The 15,958-nt window shown below is 39.6% G+C and overlaps 1 protein-coding gene across 2 annotated transcripts in view; it reads right to left on the bottom strand.

The window, feature by feature from the left end:
* phlpp2 (PH domain and leucine rich repeat protein phosphatase 2) overlaps window positions 1-15,958 on the bottom strand; it is a 213,412-nt gene that overhangs the window by 69,782 nt on the left and 127,672 nt on the right. For both annotated transcript variants that reach the window (XR_007935807.1, XM_028809782.2), the window contains exons 6-7: window positions 8,279-8,424; window positions 7,834-7,980 (exon numbers count right to left, since the gene is read on the bottom strand). Coding sequence is in view for 1 of the 2 variants with exons in the window: in XM_028809782.2 (XP_028665615.2) it covers window positions 7,834-7,980; window positions 8,279-8,424 (293 nt within the window). In the remaining variant the exon portion in view is untranslated. The remainder of the gene's footprint in view (window positions 1-7,833; window positions 7,981-8,278; window positions 8,425-15,958) is intronic.

Raw genomic sequence — 15,958 nt, 5'->3', positions numbered from 1 at the left:
GTTTGGTTTTCCTGTCCAGGACACTGCCTCTGTCACTCTGACAGTCACTGTAGCACTATCATTCATTGTCACTTTGACACTGCTGCTGTCAACTGCTTCTGCTACATCCTTCATTTACATAAATCCCGCATTCTGTGCCATGCAGAGAAAGTAAGTGAACATAATATTAATAAATATTGACAAATAAAAATTTATTAACTCTTATTAAAAAAACAGTAATTTGATTTAGTTTATCAATTTCTTTAGGGGGTATACCCCTAAATATTGATACCACTAAATGTCCTATCTTAGCTGTTTCCTACTAGCCTAGATACAGAATTCAAATTTCAGCTATTTAACTAGTGTCACACACGTGCATATAGGAGATGGTTTACAGGCTCAAAGAGTGTTATTTTTCAGTCTCTCTGTCCTTCTATAGACCAGCCAAAAAACCTGCCTCCCAATGACTTCACCAACTGTCCAGCCCCTGTTGACATCACTTCCAGCTCTCTTTGATGACATAATACCCGGTACCCAGAACCACTCTTCCAGCCACATCAGTTCCTGTTCCGGCTTTCCTGACTGCACCTCATTCTCCATTCAGCGATATTTATTGAATAGTTTTTCAACCTGTTAGTCAGTTCTGTTTTGGTTTCAAAGATGCATTTTTTCAAGTATACAGGATGGCCACCCCCAAACCTTTTTGTGACTTCATTCGTCCTTATTGCACTAGTTGGGAGATAGTGCTTTTGTTATTGTTATGAGTACATAAATGAATAAGTCAGTCAACTTTGCAATTTTATATATATAGTGAAAAGGCGCTATATAGGGACCCGACACAGAGGCACACGTAAAATAAATAAACTATTTATTTTTCTTCACCTGTGGGGCACCGCTCCAACCCAGGGGGCCGGCCATCTAGCGTCCAGGGCGGCCCCTCATTTGAGCCCGCTGGCCTCCGAGTCGGTCCCGATGGTGCAGGTGCGTCTGGACGCCGATCACTGGGCCCCTCCAGCTCTGTTCCTCCCCATGAGGTGCGGTGGATGAGGGAATTTTCCATGGTCGTCCTACCGTGTGAGTGCGATTTGGTGCATTGTCATGGGGGTTGTGCTTTCCGATCCTGCGCTGTGCGTGTGCCTTGCTGTGCTGTGCCGGTTCGTCACACGAATTTTAATGCAGGTCCCTGCCTTCCAGACGGCCAGGAATCCTGCCGACTACGCCAGTGTGAAAAGGCGCTATATAGGCGCCCAACCCAACACAGACTGGACACTGAGGCACACGTAAAATAAACTACTTATTTTTCTTCACCTGTGGGGCACGTCTTCCCCGTCATCCCCACAGGCACAACACAGTCCCAAGCACAAATAAAACACACAACAAAGCACTCTTTTCTTCCTCCACCACTCTTACCAGGCAACCTCGTCCTCCTCCACCCGATTCTGGCTCCTCGAGTGGTGTTGCTGGCCCCTTTTATAGTTCACCCGGAAGCGCTCCAGATGCTTGATCCAGCTGCACTTCCAGGTGTGGTGAAAACACTGCCCACAAGGGCTCAGGAGTTCCAGCTGCAGCCCTCCCTGGCGGTGCCTGCGGGACCCAACAGGGCTGCCCCCAACTTCAATTTCCATGGGAATCCGAGGCAATCCAGGGGGAGTTATTGCACCATCCATGGCTGCTCCCCCTGAGCATATAACAATGGGGCGTCCCGGCCGGTCATGGACCCCGGCCGTCCACCACAATATATACTTAAGTACATGTGTTCAGCTGCTTGTTAACGCAAATTGATGCATTTAGGCATGTAGACATTGTCAGGATGACCTGCTGAAATTCAAACCGAGCATCACAATGGGGAAGAAAGGTGATTTAAGTGACTTTGGACAATGACATGGTTGTTGGTGCCAGACAGGCTGGTCTGAGTATTTCAGAAACTTCTGATTTTCTGTGATTTTCACGCACAACCATGTCTAGATTTTGCAGAGAATGTTCTGAAAAAGGGAAAATATCTAGTGAGCAGCAGTTCTCTGGGCAGATGCCAGAGTTCAGAGGAGAAAATAATAACTCAAATAACCACTCGTTACAACTGAGGGATGCATTAGAGTACAGTGGAACCTTAGTTCATGACCATAATTTGTTCCAAAACTCTGGTCGTAACCCGATTTGGTCGTGAACCAAAGCAATTTCCCCCATAGGATTGTATGTAAATACAATTAATCTGTTCCAGACCATACGAACTGTATGTAAATAAATATTTTTTTTAAGTTTTTAAGCACAAATATAGTTAATTAAACCACAGAATGCACAGCGTAATAGTAAACTAAATGTAAAAACATTGAGTAACACTGAGAAAACCTTGAACAACAGAGAAAACTAGCACTGCAATAGTTCATGTTATAACGCTACCAACCACTAGCTAAAAACTTTTTTTTTAATGAGTTTTAAGCACAGGGAAAAAAAAATGAAAATTTGAAAAAATCCGTAATTTAATAAACCACCAAGAAAAGTAACATTGCAACAATGCATGCTACGAACCGATCGCTGTAAACAGAAGTGAAAACAAAATCAAGCCCAGTGCATTCTTTAACTGCCTTCCTACCTTATGCGTCCAGCCCTCTCTCTCGCGCTGCCTGTTTGTCTCTCTCTCTCGTGCACGCCTGTGTGTGTGTGTGTCTCTCTCGCGCGCGCGCCTGTGTGTGTGTGTCTCTCTCTCTCATGCGCCTGTGTGTGTGGGTCTCTCTCTCACGCACCTGTGTGTGTGTGTCTCTCTCTCGCGCGCCTGTGTGTGTGTGTCTCTCTCTCACGCGCCTGTCTGTGTGTCTCTCTCTCACGCGCCTGTGTGTGTGTCTCTCTCTCTCGTGCGCCTGTGTGTATGTGTGTGTGTCTCTCTCTCGCGCGTGCCTCTGTGTGTGTCTTTCTCTCTCTCTCTCTTGCGTGCCTGTGTGTGTGTGTCTCTCTCGTGCGCCTGTGTGTGTCTCTCTCTTTCTCGTGCGCCTGTGTGTGTGTGTCTCTCTCTCACGTGCCTGTGTGTGTGTGTCTCTCTCGCGTGCCTGTATGTGTGTGTCTCTCTCTCTCTCGCGTGCCTGTGTGTGTGTGTGTCTCTCTCTCTTGTGCGCCTCTGTGTGTGTCTCTCTCTCTCACTCTCTCGCGTGCCTGTGTGTGTGTGTGTGTCTCTCTCTCTCTCGTGCATGTGTGTGTGTCTCGTGTGTCTCTCTCTCTCTCGTGTGTGTGTCGCGCTCTCTTGCTCTCTCTCTCTTGCTCACTGCACAGGAAATGCACAGGGAGAGACTGAACACGTACAAACTGAAAGGAAAACTGGTTTGTTTGTATACCGAGTGTGTGGTCGTGAACAGATGCAAAAGTTTGGCGAACTTTTTGGTCATAAACCGATTTGTACGTGTTCCGAGACGTTCGTGAACCAAGGTTCCATTGTATCTCTGAAAGCACAACACGTTGAACCTTGAAGCAGATGGGTTACAGCAGCAGGAGATCACACCGGTTGCCACTCCTGTCAGCTAAGAAAAGGCTAATGAGGCTATAATTTACACTGGCTCACCAAAATTCAGCAATAGAAATGGAAAAACATTGCCTGGTCTGACGTGTCTTGATTTCTGCTGAGACATTTGGATGGTTGGATCAGAATTTGGCATCAACAACATGAAAGCATGGATCCATACTGCCTGGTAGGAATGGTTCAGACTGCTGGTGGTGGTTTAATGGTGTGGGGGATATTTTCTATGCATACGTTGGGCCCCTTGGTACCAATTGAGCACCATTTAAATGCCACAGCCTATCTGAGTACTGTTGCTGACCATGTCCATCCCTTTATGACTACATTGTACTCATCTTCTGATGGCTAAAAAGCTCAAATCATCTCAAACTGGTTTCCTGAACATGACAATGAGTTCATTGTATCCAAATGATCTCCATAGCCACCAGATCTCAATCCAATAGAGCACCTTTGGGGATGTGGTGGAATGGGAGATTTGCATCATGGACGTGCAGCTGACAAATCTGCAGCAACTGCGTGATGCTATCACATCAATATGGATCAAATTCCCTGAGGAATGTTTCCAGCACCTTGTTGAATCTATGCTATGCAGAATTACAGCAGTTCTGAAGGCAAAAGGGGTCCAACCCAGTACTAGCAAGATGTACCTAATAAAGTTGCCAGTGAGTGAAGTTGGGACACCTATGCAAATTGTTTGCTTTAGTTTGCAAGGCTTAATTTACTTGCTGCAGAACATCTGTAGGTTGTAACCTATTAGTTGTTCCCTGAAGAAGACCCAATTGTAATATTCTGAAATTTCATTTTTTCAGTTTTTGCTAACCTAATCTTTAAATTTAAACCTCTGGAAGTTTCCTGCTTACATTTTGCCATTTTAGGTCATTCATTTCAATTCAACTGATTAAATTTGAAGAAAAACTGAGGTGTTCTAAAACTTTTAACATATACATAATTGTAGATTAACTCATTCAAGGGCTCTATGATAAATACTGGTTCTGGTGATTTGTGTGTAAACTTTTAAAAATTTGCATGACACCACCTTGTTTAATCTTTAGTTATTTATTATGACCTGCACAATTGCTGTAGCTAGTGAGAGGTTACTGACCACTTGAGTGGTAAACACCATACTTCAGGCAAATAAGAATTATGTGTATATTTGCTATATTTATTAAAACGTAATTTCTCAATGTCTTAACACTTTTAACCCTCTTACTAACTGCTGTTTTATTATTAATCCATTAAAATAAACATTTATAAATTAATATTCCATTTATAGTAATAGTTTTCTTCAGCTGCATTTCACTTTTTCTAATTTAGCCTTTGCTCTCATGTAATTCATAATTAACTGTAGTGATGGGTACTACAGTTGTTCATTTCAATCGTTATAGACCTATGCATTCTTTAGTAAATGTTTTTACCTCTGTACACATTCATACTGTACCTACTACATCTACATGCTACTATATGTGCTGTAATTTCATGTATAAAATAGCCCTGAATTGTATAACTAATTATTTAATTTACACTTTGTTTGCCATTCTTAAATATCATAGTTTCTCCAAGTTTATTTTCACAACAGGGAAATGTGCATTATGGTAAGTGGTTTCAAACAGTTCATTAGCGGATGTTACACATAATGCTTTACTTCCATAAATTCCTGTTGTGATGTTTTATTATGGAAAATAAGTTTTGGCTGGACAGTCTTCATATGAAAAGATCTTTGTGATTTTATTTTAACTTTGTTAACAAGTGTGACGGCCTGCCGGTTTTTTACATACAAGAGCTAGAAAGGGGGCTCCAGCCCATACAAGAGTTGTTGCAGGTGATCAGGCTTCTAAGGAAGATGATTAGAGTGTTGGAGAAGACGATAAAGGTGTAAGGATATCTGAAGAGGCTTGCCATCGAAATCTCCACCCCAGTAAATGCGGCAATACAAGTGTCACCAGTAAAGAGGAAACCTGGGTGAATTGACTTGATTGGGCTGATTGATGGTGAATTGCCAGGGTTCCGACAATGAACAAGGGCATGATGATTGATTGCCTGGTGGTAGGGCCTCCCATCCAGAATGACCCGAGGGAAAAGCTTGCAGTGATGGAGAAAGACCAGCTTGTTAGTGCATGTGTCTGGGCTGTCCAGCCTCCTACTAAATCGGCAGTGGTCATGCGCAAGGCAAAAAGGGTGCCTCTCTTTGTTTCACAAGCTGCAGGGTTCAAAAAGAGAGAAGATGGTGCTATGAGTGCAGATGGCCAGCACATGGCTGGAAACACTGCCCATAAATGGCAGAAGGAGGCACCACGATTTGAAGTCAGCGTAGTGGACAGGTAGATGCCGACAGCCCTCCTTGGAGAAGTACAGCCCTTGCAGGCTCAACTGGAGAAGGAGCTATGTGAGGGATGGCCAGGACCCTTTCCCAGCCAGGACATTGGTATATTAGATGAATAAAAACAGGAGCTATAGTGGCACTACACCCCACATTTCCACAAACGTTCTTGAGGAACTGTCTACACTGTGAAGGGGGATTAAATACCTTTTGCTTTGCTTCAAGTATTATTTTTGTCACAGATACAGTGACAATGGGTGGACTGTAATCAGAAGTTTAATGTCACTATGCTCTGTACAAAAATTATTTTATAAATCCACTCACATGTACAGGCCAGGCCAAAGTTAGCACACAAGGGCTGTCAGCATTTAGAACTGCTAGGCAAGCATTTGAAGAGAGAAGGTACAATTACAAAAATGGGCATTGTACTATTTCTGCATGTTAGAGATGAAATTGAATATGAAATTGAATCCTCTACTTGTCCTGTTTGGAACCTAAGTAAGGGCCTACACGTAGAGAAAACAATATAAAATAGACAGTAGCCGAACACCTCGAAGCCGACAGACGGATGGGTGATAACGTCATCCGTCCTGAAAATCTTTCCATCGCAGCGATGAGAAATGGCAGACTGTATATATCGAGATTCCACCTTGGTAATTGTCTTGCCATTTGGCTTCCTTCGTTTGTTATGCCGTGTAAATCGTCATTAAAGAAAGCTAAATTATTTTCTCTTATGTGATTTCTTACCGCCATATCACTATGGGAGGGATATCGCTTTTTTTACATTATATCTGTATACTTTCGGGTTACTTAAAATGCCGCAATTACAAAAGAACTTATTCCAACTAGGGAGCTAGAGACCCCTAGAGGAAATAGACAACCTCAAAATGGAAGGAAAGGGGGAGACAGCATGCATGGGGCACTGTCTCCCCCAAACTGCTAGATGGCAGCTCCCCTGGGTTACGGCAGCATCACGGTTTCCCACAGGGCACCACAGAAACTGGAGTCATTTGTCATATCTTACCCAGGAGTGCTCCCATTGCCAGGCAGGCCTTTGGGACACTGGAAGTATTTCTGAGGATTACTTAAGAGTAGCTGCCTGCAACAACTCCGGGAGCCAGAGTTGGGAAAGCAAGCCAAAGCTTGCTGGTAAGAGACGAGGAGGCAGAGAGTTAGAGACAGAGGGAAGAAGACAGAGTGTTGTTTGCTGTGCTTATCTTTATTTGTGTTGGTGGTGAGAAACTCTTACAAAGAAGAGTTTACCACAATAAAAAACTCTTGAGTGTTGTCTGTGTTGGGTGTTTAGGGAGCTGGAGCAACCCTAGTGGCCACACAGGATAAGTGGACAGTCACCAAGTTTTGATTTTTCCTTTAAGGAAAATTAAAGTGAATAAATGAGAGTTTAATAATCTGATAATGCTCGGTGATGATTAAAGGCCCATCATTTTTAATCCTGTAGCATGTTACCATCCTTAATATTTTACATTTTTACCAGATTACACTGTAAAAACATTGATAATTTTTTACATTTTTAACCAAAACTGTTCTGTATTTGAATTTGTTCCATGAAAAATGAAGGGGTCTACACTGCTTTTGTGGTGGCATGTCTTTTTATTACTTTCCATAATGTTTCTCTCTTACCACTGTCATAATGGAAGAATAATATTGGGTGAATGTGCAGTGCATTCTTAATAGTTTAATATCAGTTAACAAGGTAATTAGTTTGTGCAATTGACTAATTTGGTCATTTGATCACTGGGCGATGATTAGGAAGTGCAGAACCTTTGACCTTTCAATTTCAAGCATTCAGTTTTATGGTAACAAAAGATAACTGTAACACTCTCCTAATTCAGTATACTTTAATTGTCCACTTGCTGCTGACTTTGTACAATGGTGCCTTAGGCTGTATTAGTCATTTTTAAGATGAAACTTCTAGTAAACCAAAAATATCACTATACTAAATGACCAGGTCCTTAAATTAATAAACATAAGATTGAGCTTTACTTATTAAAAAGGCATATTGTATACACATTACCTTTGTAGATTTCCAATTTGAACAGGAATCTGGTCAATCCCATTGCATGAAAGGTTAAGCTCAGTTAATGAAAGGATCTCACACAAGGATTGTGGAAATTGGCCCAGATGATTGTGAGATAGATTCAAGCTCTTCAGCTGTGAAAATCTAAAGAAATGCAAACAATAAGTATAATGAGAATGAGGAAAATATAGTTGCTTACATAACTTACTTATTGATGCCTTATGGGAACTCAACTAATTAAAACTTTATAGTAGCTGATATTTTTCATTTACAATGTCGCCAGTAATAAAAACACTATTAAGTCTCAGAAGGTTAAAGTTAGCAGATTATTAGGTAGTGTATTTGTTCACAGCTTGAAGTAAATGAGTCTACACATCTGATAAGTTGTGCCTTTTTTGGCACTGTATGCAGGGAGTTGCAATTTGCACTAGAAGTTGTTTACCTGCTGAAGTTGTGCAACCCTGCAATTTGGATAAAATTATGGCGTAAGTTTAGGTGTGTGATGTCTTGGCTGTAGAAGAGGTACTCAGGAACTTCTTCTAGGCTATAACAGGAGAGATCCACAACACTAGCTGTTTGAGACACAACCTGCAAGTCACAAAAGAACATGACATATATTATCATTTACTCCATCTAGCTCCATTTCAGCAACATGAATGAATATATTGCTCCAGTTTTCCACTGCACCTTAAATGAAGAAATTATTTCTGGTTTCATGGCTTGATTAAACTTCCCTATAACATACACCAGTGTCCGAAGTATATAATTCACTACTACAGTAAAACAGAAACATATTGCTAGATGTTATTCATCAATAAACTTGAACTTGTTGAGAATTCTGATAATGTGAATTTGGTTTTCATATAATTCTATCCAAGACTGAAGTGGTTCTGTTCCTGTACCTTTTTCAGAGGAGATGTCCTTTAGTGCAAGTAGACCTGGATGATGATTTTTGCATAATTGGTACAGTATGTCTTTTTGAAGAATACTAACAATAACTGCACACAGTACTCCAGAAACAACTGGAATTCTAACACACTTTCAGGTATATTGTAATTTTTAGAAAATAAAGTATTTTCTTTTTAATTGTTTACGCATATTGCCTGGAGGATGACAATGCTACATTTATGCATTTCATGAGTCATTCATAATTTATGTTCATATTACCTGCATGTAACACATTTCAATGACTTACATTCAGTATCTTCCAGATCTTGGCCCAGTTTTAATTATTGCTCTTGCCTTTTAAAATTGTTGGAGCTGTCTCCTCGTAATTTGCTATCACTTTTAATTTTGGTAGTGTGCTTAAGCCAATGGTGTACTTCTTGTTCACATATGACTTTGTGGCCAAACACAACTCCAGCTCCATCAATAAAGTTGCTGAAGACAATGTCACCATAAGCCAACAATGGTGACATGGCTAACAAAGAAGTGACTTGTCTTTGTCTTTAGTGCCAAGACAACAATATTTCATCTTCCATCATCAAATTCTTTCATGTGAAGCCTGAAAACCATGAGGACTGATTTAGATCATTTAAGTTAGGTAGAATGCCCAGTGGGGGCTGGGTGGTCTTGTGGCCTTGAAACAACTGCAGATTTTGTTTTTTTTTTTCTGATAAGACAAACATGAATGTAATAAGTATGTGAATTTACTTATGGTAGAGGCTCATGGAACATAAAACAAAATGAAATTTGTTATAAAGAAATATTTTATGTTGATTTACTGTACGTGTGAAACCACTGCTTTATGTGCTTTTTAGAATGCTGAGTTTTCTTTTGAAAAATATTCAGCCCTGGGAGAAAAGAAAAAAAATAATTAGCCCTAAAAGAGTTAAAGACTTTTATCATCCTGCATAGCCATAATTCTCAATTTTTTTTTTAATTTTGACAAATTTTGAAAGACTTAACTGATCACATATTTACATTAGAGTATTTTATAGTATAACACTCACTTACAGAAGTGCTACAGACAATGACTATGAATAGATTACAGAAGAGTCTGCCTAACATTTTTGTTTCAGTTATGTTTTTTTTAAACTTGTCTGTAAATAAATAAAAAATATGGGTGATAATTTCCTCACATGAAACAGTCAAAAGTGAAATAAGAACACTAAATTAGAAATGCCTCACAGTACTTTAGTTGATATTCATCAAGTGCAAACTTGCAAAGACTGGTTAAACCAGTTTCATGTGATTATGATCAATCTTATAAAAAGCTATTATTAATTTTTACATGCTGTTTGCTTCTACTATGTTAAGATATGCAATAAATGCATTTTTATATTCAACACCTACTGTATATACACAATAGTATAAACATATCTCATATAGGAATGTATATGTATATAATCAGAAGTGAAACAATAAATTCTGAACACTTAAGTCAATTAAGTGTCAATTTATAGAGTTTATAAATTCTAGATATTGACTATGGTGAAAAAATAGGGATCTGGTGGGGAAAATCAATCACCTGCCTTTACAGGTAAAGGGGAAAGTAGAGAATGTATGTTTCATGATTGATTCCGAACTTAATTTCAAATCCCACATTACTCAGGCTACGAAGACAACATTTCATTAAGAAACTTGGCAGAGGTTTAAACTTTTGTGTCCATGCAGGATGCTGTGAAGGTGACGCATACCTTTCTTTTTACCTGAGTAGACTACTGTAATGCACTTTTAATAGGATTTAAAGTGTAAAGAAAGACACACAAGCTACACCTTGTATAAAACGCAGCAGCAAAAGATACAATTAAAAAATGAGTATCTGAGTATGTGACACCAACTTTATGTGCACTTCATTTGCGTCCAGTATCTTTTAGGGCTGATTTTAAATACTATTAGTTTTATACTAGGCTCTTAACAACTGTGAGCCATAATGCATATGGGAAGGCCTGCATTCTGTGCATCAAGTCGTCTTTCTTATTATGTAAGGGTCTGTATTTTTGTGTAATATATGTTTTATTTTTCATATTTTCATGTATTTTCTATGTTCATAATTGTACTTTTATCCATTTAACTGTGCTTCCATTCACTGTATTTTGTGGATTGAGCCCTAAGAGGCAGGACATAACTCTTTCTGAGCCCTCACTCTGGCTATTTAAGGCCATAGCTTAGCAAGTTCAAACGGAGAGGTCACCGCACTTGTGTTTGTAAGTACTGCTATTTTATTTATGTCATTGGTTTTCTTTTCCTGATTAAGGATTTGGGCTTGATTGCCTAGGATTGCCTTTTAAGCATTTTTGCTTGTATTTTTCTATTTGTTTCTAATAAATCATTTATTTTTAAAAAATTTTTTTGCCCTATTCATAAAAGCTGAAGGTTTACGGTCATCTCTCTTCTGATTGGCTTTGCATATCTTGGGAGTTTTTTTATTATTTTGCCAGCTCAACTTGCTTGGGGTCTGCTAAGCTGGAAGCCTGCAGTTAGCGGTTTTGAGGCTAACTGGATTTGGAGTGAGAGCCTTTGGTGGGGCTGTTTAGGTCGTGTCCCTGCCTTTATGGTCCTTTTAGGATGCCTCACACCCATTTTGCTTTGTTTGGAGATGTTGTGATTAGGACTCCCAATCATCAAAACTTACCTAGGAAGATGCATAAATGGTTGTCCTTTTGGAAAATTTTCCCATCTCCATACAGGTTCTCTGGAGCTCAGTCAGAGTGACAATAGGGTTCTTAGTCACCCCTCTTACTAAGGCCCTGATTGGTCAGTTTATCCTGACAGCCAGCTCTATGAAAAGTTGTGGTTGTTCCAAACGTATTCCATTTAACAATTATGACAGCTAAATGATGCCATTTTGGCTGGCAGCTAAAGATATGGTAATGGAACAAACAACCAAGGAAGTCAGTGCTGGGCATAAAACTTTATTTTTAGGCATGTATTTAGTAGTGCTGGTCTGACCAATTTGACAATTTTTACCCCAAATGACATGACTGGTAATTGGTAAACTGGCCAATCTCTAAAAACTTTTTTTTCAGTGTCTGCTTTTCTAAAATTTATGATAATTAAGCTATAGCACTCCTTTATGCAAAGTATTATGATACTTCAGGAAGTGCATGTGTCATGATGCTGCCAGATCATTGTGTAGCCAGACAAACTTTAGGTTAGATAAAAGACCAGGATACAGGCTTTTGCATTAAGGGAAGTGAAATAATAAACTCAGAAGACAGATTCTGAGGAGTTGTCCTGTGCATGAAGAAAAACAGTAGACACAAATGTGGAAGGGCATCACCACAACACAGACATGTCTTCAGTTAATACATTAATACATTAATACTAGAACCGTCACACATTTTTTCACCACTTTAACTGCCAAGGTCAAGCCAAGTGGCATCTGAATTCTAAAGGCCAATCAGTTTATGATCATCTTAATGCATCACTACTGCCCTACCCCCAAGATTACAGATAGCCTAATACAGCTTGAGTGAACGTAAAAATAAATAACAAATACTTTCTTGGCACGCAGCATATATTGCTTGCATATACTGTGCTTTCACTTTAAATGTTAGCATATGATTTCTATCAGGTGTCACACACGTGCGAATGGGAGGCAGCTAAAGGGCTTGAGTGAGGGCAATTCCAAATCTGACTGCTTTTTCTCGCTTTCTTAAAGACCATTCACGCGATGTTCCACCTGGCCCTGTTGACGTCACTTCCGGGTCTGGACCTATAGAAGAAGGCCTTGCCTGCTCCGGCCCCCTTGATGTCACGTCTGGGCTTGAGCCTATGGCTGAAGACCTTTTCGATCACGGCCCCTTTGACGTCACTTCCTGCCCTGACCTTTAAAAACCTCCACCTTTACCCTATTCCCTCAGTTCTGTTTTGGACTCCAGTTTGTGCACATCAGTGCTGTCATTTATTTGCAATTTTCAGCCAGGAAAATAATATACTGGTGGCTGCCCCGAACATCTGTCATATACTGATTTTCCCTGGGAATCAAGTATGATCTTTCTCCAAATAAGGAGTAGCATCTAGTATACAGTATATTGCTGCTTACATCCACAACTATACAAAATTTCCAAAGTTGTCAGTTTTGTTTGTTTTTCACTTTGCAAATGGACATTTACTGCTCATTGATGGGTATGATGACCCTTACTTACAATGCACCTCAAATTGTGCCAAGTGTCTGATAAAATAGCAAAGCTGTCAGTTTTATGTGGGGGAAAACAACACATCCAAGATGGCACACTGTGGACAGAGCGAGTGAATGCAGCCCAATTGTAATGTTTTTACAGCCACAGCAATGTATGCAAATACAAGAAAAAACAGTTGTTTGCTTTGTATGTGTAAGCATCTGCTATTAAACCATGTATGTGATTTAATTCATAAAATTATATATAATTCAATATATTTCAATGCAGCTATACTCGAAGCTTATTTTTGTCTCCTAAAAGGCACCTCATTCACTATCAAGTACCATCTTGTATCTGTCCTTCCATTTTCACAAAGAAAGCATACTATTTATTCTCACATTTGCATTCATTCTTGGGTTTGCTATGTCTGTGAAAACTTTGTGAGCGAGAGTAATTAAATAATTCGATTCCTCCAGGTAACTTTACATTCTTCTTCATATTATTATTACTGTTAAAGTATTACAGTAATCCCTCCTCCATCGCGGGGGTTGCGTTCCAGAGCCACCCGCGAAATAAGAAAATCCGCGAAGTAGAAACCATATGTTTATATGGTTATTTTTATATTGTCATGCTTGGGTCACAGATTTGCGCAGAAACACAGGAGGTTGTAGAGAGACATGAACTTTATTCAAACACTGCAAACAAACATTTGTCTCTTTTTCAAAAGTTTAAACTGTGCTCCATGACAAGACAGAGATGACAGTTCCGTCTCACAATTAAAAGAATGCAAACATATCGAGTGCTTGTCAGGAGCAGTGACTGTCACAGAGATAGAGAGAAAAGCAAACAGATCAATAGGGCTGTTTTTCTTTTAAGTATGTGAAGCACCACGGCACAAAGCTGTTGAAGGCGGCAGCTCACACCCCCTCCGTCAGGAGCAGACAAAGTGAGACAGAGTTTGTTTTTCAATCAAAAATCAATACGTGCCCTTCGAGCTTTTAAGTATGCGAAGCTCCGTGCAGCATGTCGTTTCAGGAAGCAGCTGCACAAAAGATCACAACGTGAAGATAATCTTTCAGCATTTTTAGACGAGCGTCCGTATCGTCTAGGTGTGCGAACAGCCCCCCTGCTCAATCCCCCTACGTCAGGATCAGAGAAAGTCAGCGCAAAAGAAAGAGAAAAGTAAGCTGGGTAGCTTCTCAGCCATCTGCCAATAGCGTCCCTTGTATGAAATCAACTGGGCAAACCAACTGAGGAAGCATGTACCAGAAATTAAAAGACCCATTGTCCGCAGAAACCCGCGAAGCAGCGAAAAATCCGCGATATATATTTAAATATGCTTACATATAAAATCCGCGATGGAGTGAAGCCGCGAAAGGCGAAGCGCGATATAGCGAGGGATTACTGTATTATTCTATGTACTATGCATAGTTATTACAGTATTATTATTCTATGTACTATGCATTAGATTTTCCCTGTTGTGTATACTGAAGAGGTGTCAAATTATCACCTGCACATTTATTTGGAGAAACCTTAGCATATTACATATTTACTTTTTACTTATCTGTTCTGGCTATTATTGTCACTGCCTCCTGTTGCACTCCATATTTTAGAAAATTAGCAATCCATACAGTGAAATATCTAACAACCAGTAACGGCGCACTGCACGATAATGTGCCATGAATACACTTGACTTGAGCATTCATAGTTTTCATACTCTCTCTCTGTACATTTACCATTCATTTGCTTAGAGGTTGATGCGTTGCTGCTTCTTCTCTCCACCCTAGCGGCCCGCTTCTTCTCTTCTTTCACTGGCATCTTTTCATGTTAAAACTGATTAAGTCAGTGTTTGTGTAGCAATTACTTAGTACGTTTTTCTTAATTTTTCATTTTCACTTAAGCTGGCACTTAAGTCTCCAATCTGCCTCAAGAATGATTTCAAATCTGAAGAGCTAGGGGAAGTGATGGTGAAGGTGGTAGGGATGAGAACAGCGCCTGTATGCATGCACCGCACAGCCGCCCTGCTGTCTGCTACCAAGAGTTTATTCTACAATAAAGTAAAATAAAAATAAAAAGAGGAATAACCTTGGGGGTCACATAGTATATGTGTACCAAATTTCAGGTCAATAGGTCAAATGGTTTGCGAGCAACCGAGGTGATTTAAAATCCTGGACAGATTATACCAAAATAAATTTTGTAATAATCTTATTTTAAAATAAGAACAGAACTTGCCTCAGTACATGCGCATGAGTTTACAAGCAGCTCTTGACTACTCTGATATGTTAAATGCATATTAGTATTGCTGCCAATAGTAACAGTAGTAAAACAGCAGTAAAAAAGAAAATAAATTGCATATTTCCCAAAAAGAAAAACAATTGCAATGTGGCATCAATGGGTGTATATATCTATGCTCTGCATGTTTGTGGACATGTTGTTTGCTTTTGCTATGTCAAATGTTAGTCACATGAAAAGAACCTACATGGCATATTATGTCATCATTATGTTCCCTTCAGTTCTCAGGAGCCTGTTGGTTTAATAGACAATTTAAAGAAAACAAATATGCAATAAGTAACTACTTTAGGGGTCCAATCATACTTCAACATTGTAAATTTTTCAAGGTTTTTCGTAGCATTTTTCAAGCATTTACAAAGAATTGCTTTGCGGGGAAAATATGTTTGACATCATTTTCCTTTACCATTTAGTGTGTTGAGAAGTGACTTTGTCTCCAGAATGCCTTCTATGACTTTACTGCTTTGAAACCTGGTAATCACAGTACCGAAGAGGAGATAGCACCAGCATCATGAGTGCAGATATTAGGATGAATCTGTTCTACAGTAAAGGGAGTCAAGAGGACAATTCTGGACTCTCTATGACTAACTCAGGCAGCATCCTGAAAAAATTGCAGGATTAGATATGTATATTGATGAGCACATTGATATGTGATGGTGTTATTATGATATTTACATAACCTTCTTCCACAAAAAAAAAATCATTACGTTATTTCACCCATTAAAAAAAAAAACTGCAATATCATGCAACATCATGCAAATGCGTGA

Source organism: Erpetoichthys calabaricus, chromosome 9 (assembly GCF_900747795.2).
Source record: "Erpetoichthys calabaricus chromosome 9, fErpCal1.3, whole genome shotgun sequence".
NCBI classification, from domain to species: Eukaryota; Metazoa; Chordata; class Cladistia; order Polypteriformes; family Polypteridae; genus Erpetoichthys; species Erpetoichthys calabaricus.
Note: the sequence above shows the minus strand (reverse complement) of the source record. Positions and strands in the feature narration are given on the sequence as shown.